At 40.1% G+C, this 20,911-nt stretch overlaps 1 protein-coding gene across 6 annotated transcripts in view; it reads right to left on the bottom strand.

Annotated features, from left to right (window-relative positions):
- Window positions 1-20,911, bottom strand: part of PPP2CA (protein phosphatase 2 catalytic subunit alpha) — a 145,621-nt gene that overhangs the window by 88,944 nt on the left and 35,766 nt on the right. For all 6 annotated transcript variants that reach the window (XM_061617112.1, XM_061617104.1, XM_061617102.1 and 3 more), the window contains exon 7: window positions 4,466-4,554. In XM_061617112.1, coding sequence (XP_061473096.1) covers window positions 4,466-4,554 — 89 coding nt within the window. The remainder of the gene's footprint in view (window positions 1-4,465; window positions 4,555-20,911) is intronic.

Below are 20,911 nucleotides of genomic sequence, written 5' to 3' on the forward strand. Positions count from 1 at the left end.
CTGATTTTTTGTTTTGTGACCAGCCAGAGACCAATTGTTATGAGTGGCTATATACGTGGGGGGGGAAGGGGGGGAATCACCAGCACTGCCTTGATAATTGGTCACTATACTTATTTTATTTTTAGGTAATTGTCACTGTTCTTTTTGCAGTTTCTTCTGACCTTACTCCCTGCATTCCCCAACCCCATCCCAACCATGTTTATATATGCTCGTCAATTTAGAACAACACATCATGCATCTGATGAAGGGGACTGTGGTCCATAAACGCTAATGCCATAATACATTTGTTAGCCTTTGGGGTACCACAAGACTCTGATGTTTTTGCTGCAACAGATTAACACAACTACCCCTCTGGAATATATTTAGGCAGAACTAGGAAGCATGCCAACCACAATACATCTGTTCTACATCTTAGCTGTGGTCCTAAAAGCAAAAACGTTAAAGATTGTTTGCTTATAAGTGCATTATGTTTCATGTAAAACATTTATTTCTCGTTGCAAAACATATTCCAACTTTCAAGTTCTGTTTCAGCCTTGACAAATTACGCATCACTCTGTTTATTGTATTCTAAAGATCAAGGATTCTTTCTTGACATGGTACTTTAACAAAACCTCTTTGAGGTTTGAGAAAACAGAACAAATGCCTAGGCAGATTTGCAACAAATTTGCTCAATGTGCCTCAGTTCCTTTTCGCCTAATGCTTGACAAGACAATTAAGTTAGGAAAAACAATATCATACAGCGATTAATTGTCCATTCCACTGAAAATCAGAACACAGCATGACCTTAAACATTTACTAAAGTCCTGCTGATTTCAGTGGAATCCATTTCCAAATCATTTGCTTAGAATTGCAGCCCTAAGGTCCAATCCATAAGAATCACATGTGTGGATTGGAAACAGGCTTATTATTATTATTATTATTATTTAGTTGCATTTCTAAACCGCCCTATAGCTAGCAGCTCCCAGGGCGGTGTACAACATGATAAAACCACAATATTTAAAATACAGCAAGTGTGTATTGCGCAGACAATATAAACATTATATAAACAAAGTGAAAGAAAACTAAAAAAAATAAGATTAAAAGCTTAAATACTTTAAAATGCCTGGGTGAAGAGGTGGGTTTTTATCTGGTGCCGAAAAGATGACAGAGAAGGCACCAGGCGTATCTCATCTGGGAGGGCATTCCATAATTCGGGGGCCACCACCGAAAAGGCCCTAGATCTTGTTACTGTTCTCCGGGCCTCTGTATGGGTTGGGACCCGGAGAAGGGCCTTAGACATCGAGCGGAGTGAACGGGTAGGAACATAGCGGGAGAGGCGTTCCATCAGATATTGCGGTCCAGTGCCGTTAAGGGCTTTATAGGTAAGGACCAACACTTTGAATCTGGCCCGGAAACATATTGGAAGCCAGTGCAGTTGGGCCAGAATAGGTGTTATGTGGTCGAATTTCTTCGTCCCAGTAAGAACTCTGGCCGCAGCATTCTGCACTAGCTGAAGTTTCTGAATCGTTTTCAAAGGTAACCCTACGTAGAGAGCATTACAGTAATCCAATCTAGAGGTTACCAGAGCGTGAATAACTGAGGCTAGGTTCTCCCTGTCCAGATAGGGTCGTAGTTGGGCTACCAGCCGAAGCTGGTAGAACGCATTTCGTGCCACCGAGGCTACCTGGGCCTCAAGTGACAGAAGCGGATCTAATAAGATCCCCAAACTACGGACCTGTTCCTTTAGGGGGAGTGTAACCCCATCTAGGACAGGTCTGACATCAACCATCTGAGCAGAGGGGCCCCCAACTAGCAGCATCTCAGTCTTGTCAGGATTGAGCTTCAGTTTGTTTGCTCTCATCCAGTCCATTATCGCGGCCAGGCAGCGGTTCAGTACAGCAACAGCCTCACCTGAAGAAGATGAAAAGGAGAAATAGAGCTGCGTATCATCAGCATATTGCTGGAAACGCACTCCATAACTCCTGATGACCTCACCCAGCGGCTTCATATAGATATTAAAAAGCATGGGGGACAGAACTGAGCCCTGCGGGACCCCATACTGGAGCACCCAGGGACTCGAGTAGTGTTCCCCAAGCATCACTTTCTGGAGACGATTCTCAAGATAGGAGCACAGCCACCGCCAAGCAGTGCCTCCAACTCCTAACTCCGCGAGTTTCACAAATGGATTATCCTTTTGGCTTTCTCTTCATCCATCCGCTCCCAGAATAAAAAAGAAAAATGCTGCCTGGAGCCAAGAACACACAAGCACTCAAGATATGTGTGTTTGTATGTCCTGAACAATGTCCAAACCTCTTGAACATGTTGCACTAGTGTTCAAAGCCCTAGGCTGAAAGGCTGCCTCCTTCCCTACAGACCCTCTTGGGTGTTACACTGAGGGGCCTCTCTTGGTAGTTCTATCTTTCTCAAAAGTTTGGGTGCAAGGGAGCAGCTCAGAAAAGGGCATTCTCTGTGGCAGCTCCTAGGTTATGGAATTCCTTCCCCACAGAAGTATATCTGGCACTTTTATTATATAGTTTCAGTGGTATGCTGAAGACGCACCTCTTTACTCTGGCCTTTGACACCTGACCTGAGATATACTTTTTCACAATCCAGCCTATTCCTCTGACAGTAACATGTTTTAAAGTATTTTTAATGTTGAATTTTAATTTGTTGTAACCTTTTGGTGAAGGGCAGGTAAGAAATCAAAATCATAATCATCTTTTAAAGTGTCAGCCACTTGTTGAGGTGGGAGACAGTAAATCTATGCCATCCTGTTACCTTTCTCAAAAGTTGATTAACACTGCCTAACTTGGGACAGCATCAACCACCTCTTTTTTTGGTGATAGAGATTCTCATGTACAGATTTGAGATGGAAAGATCTATCAATTTCAGTTCTGTCAGTTTCTCACTTTTCCAATCTTAAATTCAGTTCTCCACATTTCTGCAGCAATTTGTAATTTTTTTTAAAAATCCTCATGTTAATTTTCTAGCATTTTAATGCAAATTTCTCCTAATACACTTTTGTAGGCAGTTTTGACTAATATATACATTTTTGCATGCTAATTCTCATCATACATTTCTGGATATTTTTTTCACATATTTGTGCATATATTTATTTCTATGCACACTTTCTCCTAATATATGCATTTAAGTAAACATTGTTTGGTTGGCGAACTGCACTGCGAAATTCGAATTAAGTGTGAATCAAATAATGGTTGGGTTTTGGTTCCCAGATTGTTTCAGAAACTGCAAATTTGATAGATTCAGCTTGAAATGTGAACTGAATCAAAATTCTTGCCCATCCCTAGTACAGAATGATGCTGTGATCATTCAGAGAGACAGCTGAAGTACCCATTGGGGCTTTTTTGAGCATTTGTTAATTTTCAGAAACTTGAGCTCAATTTATACAGTACCAAATGTGCAACAACACAGGGTCCTCAAGCGCTATGATGCCTAAATATTGCTCCTGGCACCCAGGATGCTGAACAGTTTAGGAAGCACATTTATCTCATGTGTGCTGTTGTGTATGAGAGTTAGCCTCCTCCTCTTACTTTCTTACAGCACAATCTTAGCCATGTCTACTCAGAAGTAACTCCTACTGAATTCAATGCAGCTTACTCACAGCCTGGTAAAAGGGGTTAGGATTGCAGCCATAGTTCCTAAATGCAAGCAGAAGACACTCACTGAATGAAGGGCTTCCAACTCTGAGGCTATGATTTCCAGTTGAGTTTCAGCCCTGATACCTCTCAGGCTGTGAACACACTAGTCACCAGAGCAAAGTGTTTCCATTGGCCACACCTGGAGGGGAACAGGTTGATCTGCCAATCAGTTGTGAAATCTTTGTGAAGCTGATTTTTTTTTTTTAAAAAAATGCACTCAAGCTGCTCCTACCAGGTTTAACAGCAAAAAGGGGTGGGGTTTGACTAGCATCGTGTGCCCTGGTTATTAGAACAGAGAGGCGGAGATGCACTGGAACTGGCAGAACAATGAGTGTTTTTCTACCCTCAGCTAAGCACAGCCTGGAAGAAAGAGTGGAGGAGAGAGAATAAGCCAACAGGATCTCTCTCCTCACTGGTAGACTTGCATGTCTTTCTTGTCCTTCTTCCAACCTAACTCCTATGTTTTGCAAAAATGTTTGCACTCTTGTACATTGTTATGGTGTTGTGGGAGCTGTTTCTGTATATTCACAAAAATTGCTGGCAAATGCATGGGAGTTGAGTCACAACACAGACACTGGTCAATAGGATGATGAGACATGTAAACAGTTACAATCACTCTGGTGAGAAAACCAAGTTTCCCAGACATTAAATATTGTGATTTGAGTACAGAGAGTATGCAATATCTCACCAACAGAAGCATTATATAGGTGACAATATTTTTTTATTCTTTCCCCCACTCCCAAAAAATTAATAGCAGTTATTTATCATGCAAAAGGTCAAACTTCTTGAAAGGCTCTCATAAGAAAACCTGAGTCCATATTGCTTACTTTTCAACAAATCCATCTCTGGTGAAATATTCATGCTGTAGCAAATCAGCAGATGATATCCTGTCTGCAGGATCCATTTGTAAACAAGCCTGGAAAATAATGGAACAATTATTTTAGAAGGCAGCATTTCTAAAAGTATATATAATATTCTCCAATGGGGAAATGCTTATAATAAAAATATTTACTATATAACATTTATTTGTTATTTAACAAAGGTTTATGGAATTATTATTATTATTATTATTATTATTATTATTATTATTATTATTATTAATTACATTTGTATACCGCCCCATAGGCGAAGCTCTCTGGGCAGTTTACAACAATTAAAACATTAAAAACAAATACACAAATTTAAAAACACATTTTAAAAAAACAACAATTTAAAGCCTGAACTTAATGGCCATATGTATTACTTAAGTTGTGAAGAACACAGTAAACAGTTCTCTTCTCTTCCTCCTACCCCCAATTCCATGCTTTTGCAACTACATTCCCAATATGTTAGTGCAATATAATGATAATAAGCTTGCCAACCATGATTTTTTTAAAAAATATTCTGAGCATGTGCAGTTTCATATTTCAATCTTAAACAATAACACAATCATGACTACAGAAATAAGAGTTTGCTTCTTGTTTCCTGATGCTATATGGGAGTGAGCATCATTTTGTTACAGAAAATGATAATATGTTTTAAAGTATATAAAGGGGGAAAGATAATGCTTCGGCCATCTGCTTGGGGGGAAGGAGGAGCACTTCAGCAACTCATTGGAGTAGGGGTAGAAGGGCAATCCAGGAGGGAAGGTGGGGCTTTGGTGACGGTAGGTGAGGTTGGAGAGTAAAGCAAGCAGGGGCAGTAAGTTACCAGTAAGAAGAAAATACTGCCGCTACCGGCATCAATCCTAGATTATGCCCACACTGCTGGCTCAGAGGTCCAGAACCACTACTTACAAAACTCAACAGAGTATGTATGGAATTCTAGTGAAAAGTGGAGAAGATATTTTAATTGTAATTCAGCTTAACTAATGAGAACTTAAGGTGGTATATAAATAAATATATTTCAGGAAGGAGGGGTTGAGAGTGCTCCCTGCCGAAGGCAACAAAATTTGAACTTTTGGTTCATACTTCATACCACTGCTAACAGACAATTCCATAACCATGCAGCAACCATGAAGGTAACATCTCATTGTACTGATGTGGTACACGGATGCTTGAATTGGAGTTGAGGGGGTTTCTCAATACTTCTGCAATTGTCTATAATTTTGTAGAAAAGCAGAATATAGTGATACAATGTTCAGTCACCAGTCTGAGAAGCAGCTGGCATTGAAGGGCTTTGAATAGGGAAAGTAATATCAGATATTCATACCCTGCTGTTCTTTATAAAACAAATTCAAGTCAGCTTACAAAAGAATTAATACACAATAGTCCAAATTACTGAAAACCAATTTCATACATAAAACCACAACAGGATAAAACAATTCAGCATAATACCAAAAGACAAAAAATTGGCCCACACTAAAAATGCAACATCATCAAAAGGTCTTAGCACTTCATGTTAATAGAACACTTAGCACTTAAAAGAGAGAGCCAACCAAAACTCTCAGGGGAGAGGAGGTTTCACAAACAGGTGCCACAGGATAAAAAGTCCTACACTGTGTCCCAACCAACTATGCTTAGGTAAAAGGTGGGATGCACAGCTGAGCTTCAAATAATGAACACAAGTTTATATGGGAGGATGTCCTTTAAACAAACATGCTTAGGACTTTGTAGGTAAGAACCAGCATTTTGAATTGCACCAGGAAAAAAGATGGAAGCCAGTGCAGATGACACTGGGAGTGAGCATCATTTTGGTATAAAAAACAATATGTTTTAAAGTATATAAAGGGGGGAAGGGGAACACTTCAGCAACCTGTTTGGGGGGAAAGGGGAGCAACTGCAGTGGTACAATCAACAAAGCGGCCTCCTGAAATCAGTCTGGACACTTCCATTTTGCACCAGCTGAAGTTTCCAAACACTTTAAGAAACTACATTTAAGATGCTAACTTATGAATCAATTAAAACTTTCAAGTTTGTTTCTTTTAACAAATCAAGACCAGCTCCTTGAATTGTATCTGACTACAGGGAACACAAAGCTCGTGTCTGTGTAACTTAGGGGTAGCTAACATTGTGTCCTTCAGATGTTGCAGACTACAATTCCTATCAGCCCCAGCCAGCATGGCCAATAGTCAGGGTTGATGGGAGTTGTAGTCCAACAGTAAAAAGTGGCTAGCATCCAAAAACCAGGAGAAGAAAAGAAAGGGGGAAACCCCAAGATGCCAGAAAAAACACATTCTATTTTTAACAAAAGCCCAGTGCGCTTCGACCGACACATGCCTAGGCCTTCGTCAGGGGCCGCAAATAAAATATATACCTTCCCAGAGGCTATGATACCAGTGTACCCACTAGAAGATTGGATGTTAGATGATTACAAACAACTGAGGAAAAAGAATGTGGAAGGGATCCTGGATATTTTTTTAAAATTCACAAGAGAGGAAGAAGAAGAATGTTCTGTTTCGCTACGCAACTCTGCAGGGTCCTACAGGGCATTTGGGCCCAGCCTCCTATAGGTTACGGGCACCAGGCATGCAGAAGGAGATTTGAGCAATTAAGGACCCTTTGTGTTGCAAATCAAGGAAGCTAACAGAGACCTTCAGAGTTTGGTCAGTAAAGAGTTGAGGCTTTTACTTAAGAATGCATCGACAAGCTGACCCCCGGAGAGTGGAAGCTATGGGAATTCCGTATGAAAAATCACCTGAGGCAACAGAAGCTGTTGGATGTGATTACAGGATCAGAACCAGGAGAAGATGCTTCTCGGGAGGAACAAAGAGTTTGGACTGAGCAAGACGAGAAAGTACAGGATCTTATTACGAAATGCGTGAGTAATTCCCAGATCCCTTTAATCCTGAATTGTAAAAATGCCAGAGAGATGTGGTCTGCGCTGGAATCAGGTCACCAGCCGAAAGGTCAGGCACATCTGATTGCAATGTTATGAAGTCTTATTAATTTGCAAATGAGGGATGATTCATTTGAACAACACCTTACTAAATTTATGGTGTTAATCCAAGGGACAGAGGAAGCAGGCACAGTTTTAGATGGACCGGTACAGATTGCCTTATTTCTTGATTCCCTCCCAAAGTACATGGAAACTTTCGTACTTATTTTGCAACAACAGAAAAAGCCTTTGAGTGAAGTGATATCAGAAGTAAGACAGCATTTGTCTCAGAAAGCAGCTACGGTCCTAAGTAAACAAGCTAGCAAAGAAGCTGCTGGCCGACTGGCAGTTAAATGCAGATTTCGGGAACAAAGGGAATCCAAAGGTGTGAAAGCCAAGCGTTGCTATCTATGTGTTCAGAAAAACACCTTAAAGACCAATGTGATAAGAGACAGAGGTCTGAAGGAGGAAGTAATGGATTTAAAGGGACAGAGAAGATGCCAAGAGTTTACAAGTAACTCATGTGGGAAAATGTTACAATAATACAAATTTCTATGTGGATTCAGGGGCAAGTGCTCATTTAATAAATGAAAAAGCTTTTTTTGAGAAATTAACCCACGTGAAGGATCGGTCAGAGTGGTGGATTCGAGGGAGGTGCCCATTAAAGGGGCGGGAGATGCTAAGCTGGTTTGCCAGACTGTAAGCGGCACTGAGGAAATTTATCTGAGGAATGCGCTCTGGACCCCAGGAATTTCTAATAACTTGATATCTGTCAGTGAAGCAACAGACAAAGGATGTAACGTATTATTTGAACAAGATTCCTGTGTAATTTCTAGAGATGGTGAGATTATATGCACAGCTACTAAGCGAAAGGGAATGTATGAAGTTGATCAAAGTCCACAAGCTAATGTTGTAAAGGACTGTTGTAACAAGTCATGTTTGCATATGTGGCATAGGAGATTGGGGCATAAAGACATTGCAAAGATTAATACCCTTCCAAATAATAGTTTAGTAAGAGGCATGAAAATTGAAACCTGCCAAGGAAAGGGGAGATGTACAAGCTGTGTTAAGGCTAAAGACAGCAGACCCAGTTTTCCTAAGCAGTGTGAAAGGAAGACCAAGCGCCCCCTAGAGTTGATTCACAGCGACATTTGTGAAATGCCAATTCCTTCATATGGTGGAAACAAATATATTCTTAGTTTTATTGATGATTATTCAAGATTCACTGTAATCAATATGTTGAAGGAGAAGAGGCAAATGCTTCAGAAACTCAAATAATATGTTGCAATGGTGACCACTAAATTTCAGAGAAAACCACAGATTCTAAGTTCTGATAATGGGGGAGAGTACATGTCTCATGCTACCGAGCAGTTTCTGCGTGAAAATGGGATTGAGCATCAGACCACTGGACCCCACAACCCAAAACAGAACGGAGTCTCGGAGATAAAATTCAGAACGCTAATTGAGATGGTGAGATCCATGCTAGAAGATGCTAATCTCCCACAGAAACATTGGGGAGAGGCAGTGTATACTGCCACCTATCTACAAAATTGTTTGCCAACAAAGGTGAATGGCAACAAGCCTCCATTCAAATTATGGTATGGGCGCATACCCAGTTTGGCTCATATAAAGGTGTTTGGATCAAAAGTGTATGGTCACATTCCACACCAGAAAGGAACCAAATTGGACAACACTACAAAAGAAGGAATCTTCGTTGGATATTTTTCAGAACAAAAGGGATACAGAATCCTAAATCCCAAAACAGAAAGGATTGAAATCCAAAGAGCTGTCTACTTTGATGAAGGTCAAGGTGCATTCCAACCAGAAGGGGCACCATTCCAAGACCACAACAGTGAAGAAGATAAAGCAGAAATACCATACAGTACTACAGATTACAGCGACATGCCAGCACTGGAGGACAGTGAGGAATCAGAGCAAGAAGGGGAACCTGCACAGCCAGAAGGGGCAGCAGAGAGTCCTGTACCAAGACGCTCTAACTGCACCAACAGAGGTGTACCTCCACTGAGACTGTCCTACCTTGCAAGAGCTGATAAACTTCCAGAGCCAGAGACCTGGAAAGATATTGAAACTGTAGTCAAGCATACAACAATCAGGACACTCCTGAGTGTCGCTGCCAACAAGCAGATGCAAGTAGAGCAACTGGAAATAAAAGCTGCTAGAGCATGGAATGACAAACTGAACCAAATACTCTTGAAACAAGGCTATAAAAGAGGCGAAGCAGACCAATGCCTATATAGCAGATTCAAGAATAACAAATGGACTTATATTTTGATTTAGATGATTTACTACTGGCTTATGAGAATCCACAAGACAAGCAAGAGTTAGTAAGTAATATAAGCAAGGAAGTTGAAGTGAAATGTCTAGGAGACATCACATACTACCTTGGAATACAAATTGAAAGAGAGGACAATGGATAATTTCTTCTAAATCAAAGACAAAAGATTCAAGACCAACTTGAGAGTCAAGGACTGAAGGATGCACATCCAGCGCCTACACTAATGGAAGTAGGATACTTGAAACCAGACCAGAACAATCAACCCTGAGAAGACAACGAAAGGTACAGACAAGCTATAGGGAAACTCCTATACATCAGCACAATAACCAGACCAGATGTGGCGTTAGCAGTGGGATACCCTTGCAGAAAAACCAGCTTGCCAAACAAGAAAGACTGGGAAGCAGTCAAGACAGTGGCAAGATATCTGAAAGGCACTGCAAACTTAAAATTAAAGCTATCAGCTACTTGAGATCCTAAACTTCTAGGATATGCTGATGCTGACTGGGCTGGAGACACCAAAGATCATAAGTCAACCAGTGGAAACTTGTTCTACTATGGGCAGTCACTTATCTGCTGGACAAGTCGAAAGCAAGAGACTGTAGCACACTCATCTACTGAGGCAGAGTACGTTTCAACTGATGAGGCATGCAAGGAAATGCTGTGGCTACGCAAGCTTCTACGAGACTTGGGCATATCTGAACCAGAGCCTATCAGAATACTTGAGGACAATTAAGCCTGCATAAGACTCGCAGAATCAGAAGGGCAAAGTTCTCGCATGAAGCACATTGATGTGAAGTTCCACTACCTCAAGGACATAAGGGAGAAAGGACTTCTAGAGATGACCTACTGTCCAACAGAAGAGATGACAGCTGATGCTTTGACCAAACCATTGGGCAAAGTCCGACACCAGAAGCGAGGCAAGATGCACCTTGTAGAATGAACCAAGTTCTCATTGAGAAGGGGTGTTGGAACATATGGGGTTCAACTCCAACTTGTGGGTTGAGGCTGCATGGGGTTAAAAAGGGTAGCTAGAGAGGAGACCTCTTGGTTGCTAGGCTATACCTGTCCTTTGATCTCCTGCTGTCTCTTCCTTCCTGTTAGACTGATATGCAGAAGAATGTTGCTCCCAGTTCCTTCCCTCCTTCCCAGTTTTGTCTTTCTTCTTTCTTGAGAGGGGAGCAGACATCTTTCCTTTGTCTCTCCTCTCAACCAGCATGAGGGCTAGCACTGGGACCAGTGCCAGCTGCTCCAGCATAGCTAGTTAGCTAGATATAGAACTCTTTCCTATCAAGCATGTACTTCCAGAATAAAGTAGTTCTTTCTTATTTTAAAGCTTAAAGTCGCTGTCTGACTAATTTGCAGGGAACGTAGAATCTTAGCAAAGATTCAAACACACACACATAAGCTCGCTCAAAACTCTCCATTCTGCTATGCAACTCTGGGCCCAGCCTCCTATAAAGAATACATGAGCAAGCCTAGTGAATTCTTCTTTGTGGTGGTTGTAATAGTGCAAGCAATTCTGCTCACAGAAGGATATGTCACACCAGCTGTTGTAAGTGAAAAGATTTTTTAAACACAGCTTTATTATGTTATGCATGATTTTATTTTATATGCATATTAATGTAGTGTGTCCTTGCTATTTTATTTACAGCCCCTGATGAAAGCCCAAACATACATCTGCTGAAACATGCTGGGCTCCCGCCAAAATCCAAACACATTTTTTCCAGCATCCTGGGGCCTCACCCCCCTTCTCCTCTCCTGGGAGTTGTAGTCCAACAACATCTGGAGGCACCATACTGGCCAGCCCTGGCAAAACTAGCAAGTCTTCTATAATTTCCTGTGTGGCCCTTATGCATCTCAGGAAGCCAATCCAGCTATAGACCTGCCTAGTCAAGCAGAACAAGAGTCCTTTTGAACATTTATATTGACCATCACTTCAGCTTTATCCAAGCAAAGCTTCTGACTGCTAAGTCAGATGGTCCAGAGCAGTACAGCCTGGTGCCCAGATTTTTTACCATCTACAGAAGTATGAGGACAGCTTACCAATGGAGTTCTAATCATAGGAAAGCTAAAAACAATTCAATTTTGGAATAAATTATGAGAATCTCTTTTAAGAACTACTTAAACTGTCCCCTGATACAATGTATTTGGATATTTTTAAAAAATTACAAAAATCCAATAATGCTTTATAACAAATAGTGGCATTCTTCCCCCACCCCATCAACAGATTTATTTATTTGATTTACATACAGTGTTCGTATCTCCATGCAATTATTTTGCCATTTTGTTATATAAATGAATAAATCTCACTTAATTGCTGTAAACATTGAGCTCAAACTCCAGTTAAGAAAGTTTTGTTTCATAGCAGTTAAAATAAAACATAACCATCCTTCTATTTATCTTTGAAAAGCCCACCCTCAATGATGGAGTACTTCAGGTACCCAGGCCCCTTTTATAGCATAAGAAATACAGAGCTGCTGAAAAATTATTGCATGGGATTCAGCCATTCAGCCAAAAGGAACCATATAATGCATTTTCCCAACACTCAACATATTGTTTCTGGGGAAATGCAATTCCTTTCCAAGCTAGCAGGACCATTAAGATTTGAAGTGCTGTCTGAACTTTATTTCGGAGTATTATGAGCTCTGAAGCCAATAATTTATTAATTGCAAACACATTTTTGAGCAACCAAAAAGACGACTGTGCACGTGGACATCACCAAATGGTCAATATAGGAATCAAATTGATTATATAATTGGTAGCAGGAGATGGAGAAGTTCCATATTTTCTGCGAAAACAAGACCAGGAGCAAAATGCAGTACAGTTCATGAACTGGTAATATCGAAAAGCTAAAGAAAAGCTAAAGAAGAACAAAAAAGCAATCATAATGTCAAATTACAATTTATTTTAATTTAAATAACATCCCAGAAGAATATAAAGATCAAATAAAGAACAGATTTGAGGCTTTAAACTTAGTTCACAGAGAACCAGAAGAACTATGGGGTGAAGTCAGAGACATTATCTGGGAAGAATGGAAAAAGACAATACCTCTAGCTAAAAAGAGAGAAAGACCTCAATGGATGACTGAAGAAACTCTTAAAATGGTTAGAGAGAGAAGGAAAGCTAAAGCAAAAGGAAATAGAAACATGGTTAGAACCCTAAATGCAACAATACTGTACAGCGACTAGTACATAGGGGCAAAGAGAATAGATATCGTATAGAAATAGAAGAGGACAACAGAAAGGGTAGAACAAGAGCCCTATTCCAAAAGATTAGAGAAATGAAAGGGAAATTTAAACCAAGAGTAGGGATGTTGAATAATCAACAGGGGAACACACTGACTGACTGAGATGAAATAAAAGGAAGATGGAAGCAGTACACTGAAGAACTCTAACTTAACACAGTGACCTGGCTCCGAAGCAAAGTAAAAGTTTCATCTTCTCTATCCTGTAGGCTCATTCTGTTCATAGGGTTTTCATGCTAAGAGGTATTCAGAAGTGGTTTACCATTGCCTTCCTCTGATCAAGATGAAATAAAAGATTCATTCACGGAGAAACCGTATGATGAAGAACCAGAAATCTTAGAATGTGAGGTGAAAGCTGCTCTTAAAATACTTGGAAGAAACAAATCACCAGGTATAGATGGCATACCAATAGAGGTGCTACAAGCTACTGAGACTGAATCTGTCCAAATTTTGAAAAAAAATTGTCAACAAATATGGAAAACTAAACAATGGCCCACAGACTGGAAGCGTTCAATATATATCCCAATTCCAAAGAAAGGGGATCCCAGGGAATGCAGTAATTATCGAACTATTGCCTTGATATCCCATGCAAGTAATGCTCACGATTCTGCAACAAAGGCTCTTACCATATATGGAGTGAGAAATGCCAGATGTCCAAGCTGGATTTAGAAAGGGAAGAGGCACCAGAGATCATTTCGCAAACATACGTTGGATAATGGAACGGAGCAAGGAATTTCAGAAAGAAATCACCCTGTGCTTTATAGATTACAGCAAAGCCTTTGATTGTGTAGATCATTAAAAACTATGAAATGCTTTAAAAGAAATGGGGGTGCCACAGCATCTGATTGTCCTGATGCGCAACCTATACTCAGGACAAGAGGCCACTGTAAGGACAGAATATGGAGAAACCGATTGGTTCCCATTCCAAAAGGGTGTGAGACAGGTGTGTATTTTATCACCCTATTTCTTTAATCTATATGCAGATCATATCATATGGAAAGCAGGATAGGACCAAGATGAAGGAGGTGTGAAAATTGGAGGGAGAAATATTGATAATTTAAGATACACATGCGATACCATACTATTTTTATTTTATTTATTATTTGATTTATATCCCTCCCAGAGCTTGGAAAAGTTACTTTTTTGAACTACAGCTCCCATCAGCCTAATCCAGTGGCCATGTTGCCTAGGGCTGATGGGAGTTGTAGTTCAAAAAAGTAACTTTTCCAAGCTCTGATCCCTCCATTCCTCCCAGCAGGAGCCCAGGGCGGCAAACAAAAGCACTAAAAACAATGTAAAACATCATAAAAACAGACATTAAAATACATCAAAACAAAACAACTTTAAAAACATTTTTTAAAGCTTTGAAGATTTTTTTAAAAAAACAAGGTTAAAAAACATCATTTTTTAAAAAAGGTTTAAAAGAAAATTAAAATGCAATTCCAACACAGAAGCAGACTGGGATAAGGTCTCAAATTAAAAGGCTTGTTTAAAGAGGAAGGTCTTCAATAGGCACCAAAAAGACAACAGAGATGGCACCTGTCTAATATTTAAAGGTAGGGAGTTCCACAGGGTAGGTGCCTGACAATACGGAAAAGCTCTGCCAGACGGCTACTTGAGGATGCAAGTGAGGCAGAGAACAGGCCTTCTTCACCGCCTTCACCGCCACACAGTAGCCACGGTTATGATGTTTTACTCGTGCCCAATCAGCCTCAAAGCATGTCTTTAACCACTTGCACTCTAGCCGTCGTCCAGCAGAAACCAGCAATTACTACTAGCCGAAACCAGCAATGATTTGAAATTAATGCTGTTGAAAGTTAGAGGAAAGCACAAAAGCAGAACTACAGCTAAATGTCAAGAAGGCTAAAGTAATGACTACAGATGATTTATGTAACTTTAAAGTTGACAACGAGGACATTGAACTTGTCAAGGATTATCAATACCTTGTCACAGTCATTAACCAAAATGGAGACAATAGTCAAGAAATCAGAAGAAGGCTAGGACTGGGGAGGGCAGCTACGAGAGAGCTAGAAAAGGTTCTCAAATGCAAAGATGCATCACTGAACACAAAAGTCAGATTCATTCAGACCATGGTGTTCCCGATCTCTGTATGGATGTGAAAGTATGCATGGATGTGAAAGTTGGACAGTGAAAAAAGCAGATAAGAGAAAAATCAACTCATTTGAAATGTGGTGTTGGAGGAGAGCTTTGCGCATACCATGGACTGCAAAAAATACAAATAATTGGGTGTTGGAACAAATTAAACCAGAGCTATCACTAGAAGCTAAAATGATGACACTGAAGTTATCATACTTTGGACACATAATGAGAAGACATGATTCACTAGAAAAGACAATAATGCTAGGAAAAACAGGAGGGAATAGAAAAAGAGGAAGGCCAAACAAGAGATGGATTGATTCCATAAAGGAAACCACAGACCTGAACTTACAAGATCTGAACCAGGTGGTTCACAACAGATGCTATTGTAGGTAGCTGATTCACAGGGTCGCCATAAGTCGTAATTGACTTGAAGGCACATAACAACAACAAATGATCATTTATTGGATACTGCCGGGCTTCAAAATCAATTATGATAACCTCACTTTCCCTTCCAGATCTCTACTTTGTTATGACTGTAACAGCAGTGATAACCATGCAAAGGGGGAGCTTACATGGAAGGTAAAACAAAAGGCCAAAGAAGAAATTATGGTACATGTGTCACTGGAAAGCATGTTGGGTTGTAATAAAATTAACAGCTGATACAGTGGGGGTTGATTTCATCAGGATCACGGCAGAAGGGCAAGGGAGATTATTTCCCTAAAACTAAAATAAAACCAAAAAAAGTTTATAGAAAAATGCAATACTTTTCCCAGCTAGCAGGGTCTTTGGCATAAAGTGCTGTTTGTGTTAAAAATTATTGTGTAATTTATTTTATGCTGCATCCTGCCCTGGTAGCAGTATTGATGAAGGGTGGGCTTTCAATGTTTCTAATAAATAAATAATGAATAACCTTTACTTCCCAGTCAAAATCCTGATGAAAACTGCCTGGGCAGGTCACACTCCTATTATGCCTGGGGAGGGGGATCTTTCACTGGTGCCAATAAGAGCTTTTTCAGGGCTAATAGCAGCATGGGGAAGAGTTAATTTTTGTCGCTATCATACCTAGGGATGGAAGGGTTAAAGCTTCCCTCCTCACATACTGAGCTCCTAATGAAAACTCCCTCTTGCACCTGCTATTAATTAAAAAAATCTGACAAGCTTCCCAGTGATGTCTTTAGCACAATATGTAATTTGAAATGGAAATGGACTGCCTTCAAGTCGATCCCGACTTCTGGCCACCCTATGAACAGGGTTTTCATGGTAAGTGGTACTCAGAGGTGGTTTACTGTTGCCTTCCTCTGAGGCTGAAAGGCAGTGTCTGGCCCAAGGTCACCCAGTGAGCTTCATGGCTGTGTGGGGTTACGAACACTGGCCTCCCAGGTTGTAGTCCAACATTCTAACCACTACACCATGCTGGCTCTTATATGTAATTTAGCCCCAAGTGAAGTTAAAGTGTGGAGAGGTCCCCTTCAGTTTCATCTGTTTTTTCCTTGAGACCTTAACGGTAAATGAGCCACTGTAATCCTAACATCATTCATGTCAGATGGGAAAGAATGACACAGTTACCCCAAATTCCAGGACAAAGCTGCCCTCCCAGTCATGAAGTATGGAGCAGATATCATGCCATTGCCTTTGAACTGGCAAAACTATACTGTCAAGATAAAATGAAATGGTGGTATGCTTTGAACTGAATAAGACCCATGCTTTAAAAAAAATGGCAGAAGCGTCTCATCCTTTTCCATGACAGCAAAACACTTTGTGCACACAAAAGCGACTTTGAGCTTTCTAAAATAAGGGTGAATATAATTAATTAATAATGGAAAATCGCTCGTACCCAGGCCCTGGAAATAAAAATGAACAAAGGTGTTGCTTTGAAAGAATTAATATCTAAAAGTATGTTTTCTTTCATAAACAGAGAGCAGCTTATTGAGCAGCCCTGAGCAGCTTATACAGTAGGGCCCCACTCATACAGGGGGTTCCGGACCCCTGCTGTAAAGCAAAAACCACTGTAAAGTGGATCCCATTGACTTACATTGACCAAAATGGCGCCTGGCGGCAAAAAACCGCCGTAAAAGCAGAACAAGCGCTGTAAAGCGGGGCCTTTCTACAATTCACAACTGCTGTATTAGCAGAACACTGTAAAGCGAAGCGCTGTAAAGTGGGGCCCTACTGTAGTTATACCTACTAGGTAGTTATTGCTTTGAAGGAATTAATATCTAAAAATAAGTGTTCATTCATAAACAGAGAGCAGCTTATCAAGCAGCCCTGAGCAGCTAACATATAGTTATACCGACTGGGTTAAGCTGTTTGCTTGCAAATGATAACAGCCTCATCCTCAATGAAAACGAATAGTTAGGGGTTTTTTCATCCTGAGTGGACAATTTACCTGCAAAGGCAGGGACTAAGACCAGTGCTTAGCAGGAGGTTCACAGGTGGGAAAGGGATTTGCAATTTTGAATTTAGGAAGAGAGGGATGAATACTGCAGTTAGCTGGACCTGAAGCAGCCTGGGAGGCTGCAAGGGTCCATAATGTTGCTTTGGGAATTTGATGCAAGAACAGGTTTGCTGCCTATTGTTGGGAGCTATATATCTTTTCCAATGAGCTCAGGTTGCGTATTTGTAAATGCAATACATATTACAAAGACAGTGTAAGTCTCCAGTACTCTCTTCCAAAAACAATTAATAATAATTAAAAATTAAACACTGTAGTACTGCCCTTAGAACTTCTGATTGCTCAGAGAATGGAACATGCAACCATGTTTTTTTCTGGAGTAATACTGTTTGTCAAGCAGATGTTCTATATTTATCTAGGAGCAAGTATTGCCTGACATTATACAACTGGTGCAAAGAGCACACTGTTTAGTCAAGGGGTAGCTGATGTGGAATGATATTGTGGTAAATAGAAGTTTTATGTTACCTTTATTCCTTAATACTTGGTGTGCTTTGGAGCACAAATATAAATTATGATTGGATTCAGTCCAATGTCTTTGAAAGTTTAATACAAAAGCATCCAATAATCAAAATGACTAGCACTTCCTTAGCACAAAAGGTTTGCTGTTGGTATTGCCAGCATTGTTTAATATGCAACAGAGCTGTGCAAAGAACAAACTGAAGATGCCATAATATCTCAATTTCTGGCCAGTGCAATTATTGGTTTGTGAATACTATCATTCTGTCACTTAGAGAGACCTCAGCTTCATGAACCTTCTACTGGATGAATAAGAGCCTTCATTTCCTTGAAACCAGTCCTATCAGTGCTAAGGAAATTATAGCTGGTAAGGGCATTTTATTACTGCAAGCTTCATTATGTATTGCTGAATCAAGTATTGTAGATGTTTGTTCAAGTGTAAATTATAGCAGCACAATATACATTATTGCAAGGGTGCCTGGCATTGCTGTTGCCATTAATGATTTGTTACATTTGTAATGGCACCTTCTTTAACATATACATAATTTTTTATTAAAAATGACTTCAAGCTAAGATCTGATAAACAGGCACTCTACCTAGAAGCATGTTTGCAGAATGTGATCTTCAGAAACACAGCAGAGAAAATGAATAGGAAAAAGTATTTTGCAATTAAAATATTACCAGGAACCATAGTGGACATCCTTCAAGATGACACCAGAAAATAGAGGATGTCTGATTAATTTATACTGACATTGTTTTAATTTTGATTAAACTGGCCTTGACTATTATAGCATGCTTGTAACTTCAACAGATCTTCCACTGCAATTTCACACAGCTGAACCATAGCAAACCCCAACTCTGTCTTGGGGTTACTATATGGCCTGCTAGTCAGTCACATTGCTGTGATTGATCTGAGCAATGTTTCAGGTGACAAGGACCAGGCACAGGCATGAAACCTGATGTGGCATCTCAAATCAGACAAAGCAACCTTGGTAGTTGTTTCACAGCCACTACTAGACAAAATAATCCTGGGGTTTAAAAGGCTGAACTGCCTGTGTTTGCACTGAATGAGGTGTAGTGCAGTACTGTTGTGTATCCCATGCTAAATGTGTTATCACTAATTGCAACAAACAGTTACTGTGTTTTACAGTATGGCCAAGACAAATAAAACACAAACCAATACGCACCATGAACAGTTAGTTACTGAAATTACATTTGTAAATGTAGTCATAGCTCCAATTGCTTTCATTGCAGGGTTGGCCGCATCAGCAATGTTGATACATGTGATACTGTATTTAAAATTCAACAGAATCCTTCAGAGATTGAATGGCTGCTAAATGAAGCTTATATCTCTTTTATTTGGATTTAAAACTCTCGTTTTCTGTCTTCCTGAATTTAGTTTCTAATGGACAAGTTCCACTTGAAAACAATTTATCGTGAAATTAGTTGCTGTCATGAGGAAAATCAGCTTATACTTTAGGAAATGAACAATCTCCTTGTTAAATATTTTATCAATGTTGCATTAAAATGTTGCTCTTAAACTTCTGTCAAAGAAATGAAAATGAATCTGAAGGTGTATGTTTTTTAAAAACGCACCAACTATTCATTTCCTAATAGAAGGGAATGAATGGCAAGTTCAATTATAAAAAAATCAGGGCATCACACACATTGCCCCTGCCAAATGAATAAAGGCACAAAATGGTCGCTCCAAGTGCACCAGGATCCAGTACTATTCAATGCATCCACCATGATCTAGCTGGCCCTTTACTGTAGTGACCTGCAGAACCATCTCACCACAGTGATGGGTTCATGCCACGCCAAGCCCAGCCTGACACAGTAAGGAGAAGACACCTTCCCTAAAACAATAAAAAAGTGCTGGTTGTTCCTGCTTGGACTATGCAGAAAGTCTGGTCAGAGTAACACTGTGAGTGGAGAGAGAGAAGGCCTTGTAGGTATTGGCTGAAAGAACCAAAGAAGCCACTGCATGCCAGTCCCTCTCCATCTTCAAGAAACAAGCCAGTAAGTCTAAGGCAATTAGTTATAGCTAAGACATCCCCAAACCTTAGGATGTTCCCTTTTATGCTATGTTGGTAAGGTAGTCAGCACAGAGCTATGTAAAAACTGAATCATTCTCATTGCTAGCATAGCAAGAGATTCACTATGTTCTTAATGCCCTGGTGAATTAGAATATTTATATCCACTTTATTAGGAAGTGTGACAACAAATATATTGAGAAGTACATGACTCACCTACTCTTTCCCACTGAATCTTCAAACCAGGTGGGGTATCCAAAACGATACAGTAGGGCCCCACTCATACGGCGGGTTACATTCCAGACCCCCACCTAAAAGTGAAATCCGCTGAAAAGCGGAACTCCTTCAATAAAATGGTGCCCGACGCCCCAAAAATGCCATAAAAGGGGAACAAGCGCCATATGAGTGGGGCCTTACTCTAATTTTAGCCACCGTATTACCGGAACGCCGAAAAGCAGGGCCCTACTGTATTTGGTTCTGCCAACGTCAATATTTAAAATTGTCATTCAGTGTAGTAAAACAATGATTTAAAATTAGATGGATTTTTTGTGTGAAGTGTAATAAATTGTGGCTCTCTTAACCTTCTGGCATCAAAGCTTTTAGCATAATTTTTTCTTCAATACCATGTAGGAGAGAAATTAAAAATTGTGCATGAGACTAGAACACTGAAAACCTCACAGTCCTACCAAGAGTTTCTGAAATGTACAAAAGTGGTACCTCATGGGGTCTGGACAGAGGTTTCAAGTAATCAACATAGCCTATTGTTTCCTCTGGAGGGGAAAAAGGAAATGAGAAAGAGGAAAAAGTCAGTATACCATAGTGCACATCTGTGCATCAATCCTAAATACACAAGGTAAGAGAAACATTGATATGCTAATGATAGAATTCAAACTATAC

The sequence above is a fragment of the Rhineura floridana genome, chromosome 3 (genome assembly GCF_030035675.1).
Source record: "Rhineura floridana isolate rRhiFlo1 chromosome 3, rRhiFlo1.hap2, whole genome shotgun sequence".
NCBI classification, from domain to species: domain Eukaryota; kingdom Metazoa; phylum Chordata; class Lepidosauria; order Squamata; family Rhineuridae; genus Rhineura; species Rhineura floridana.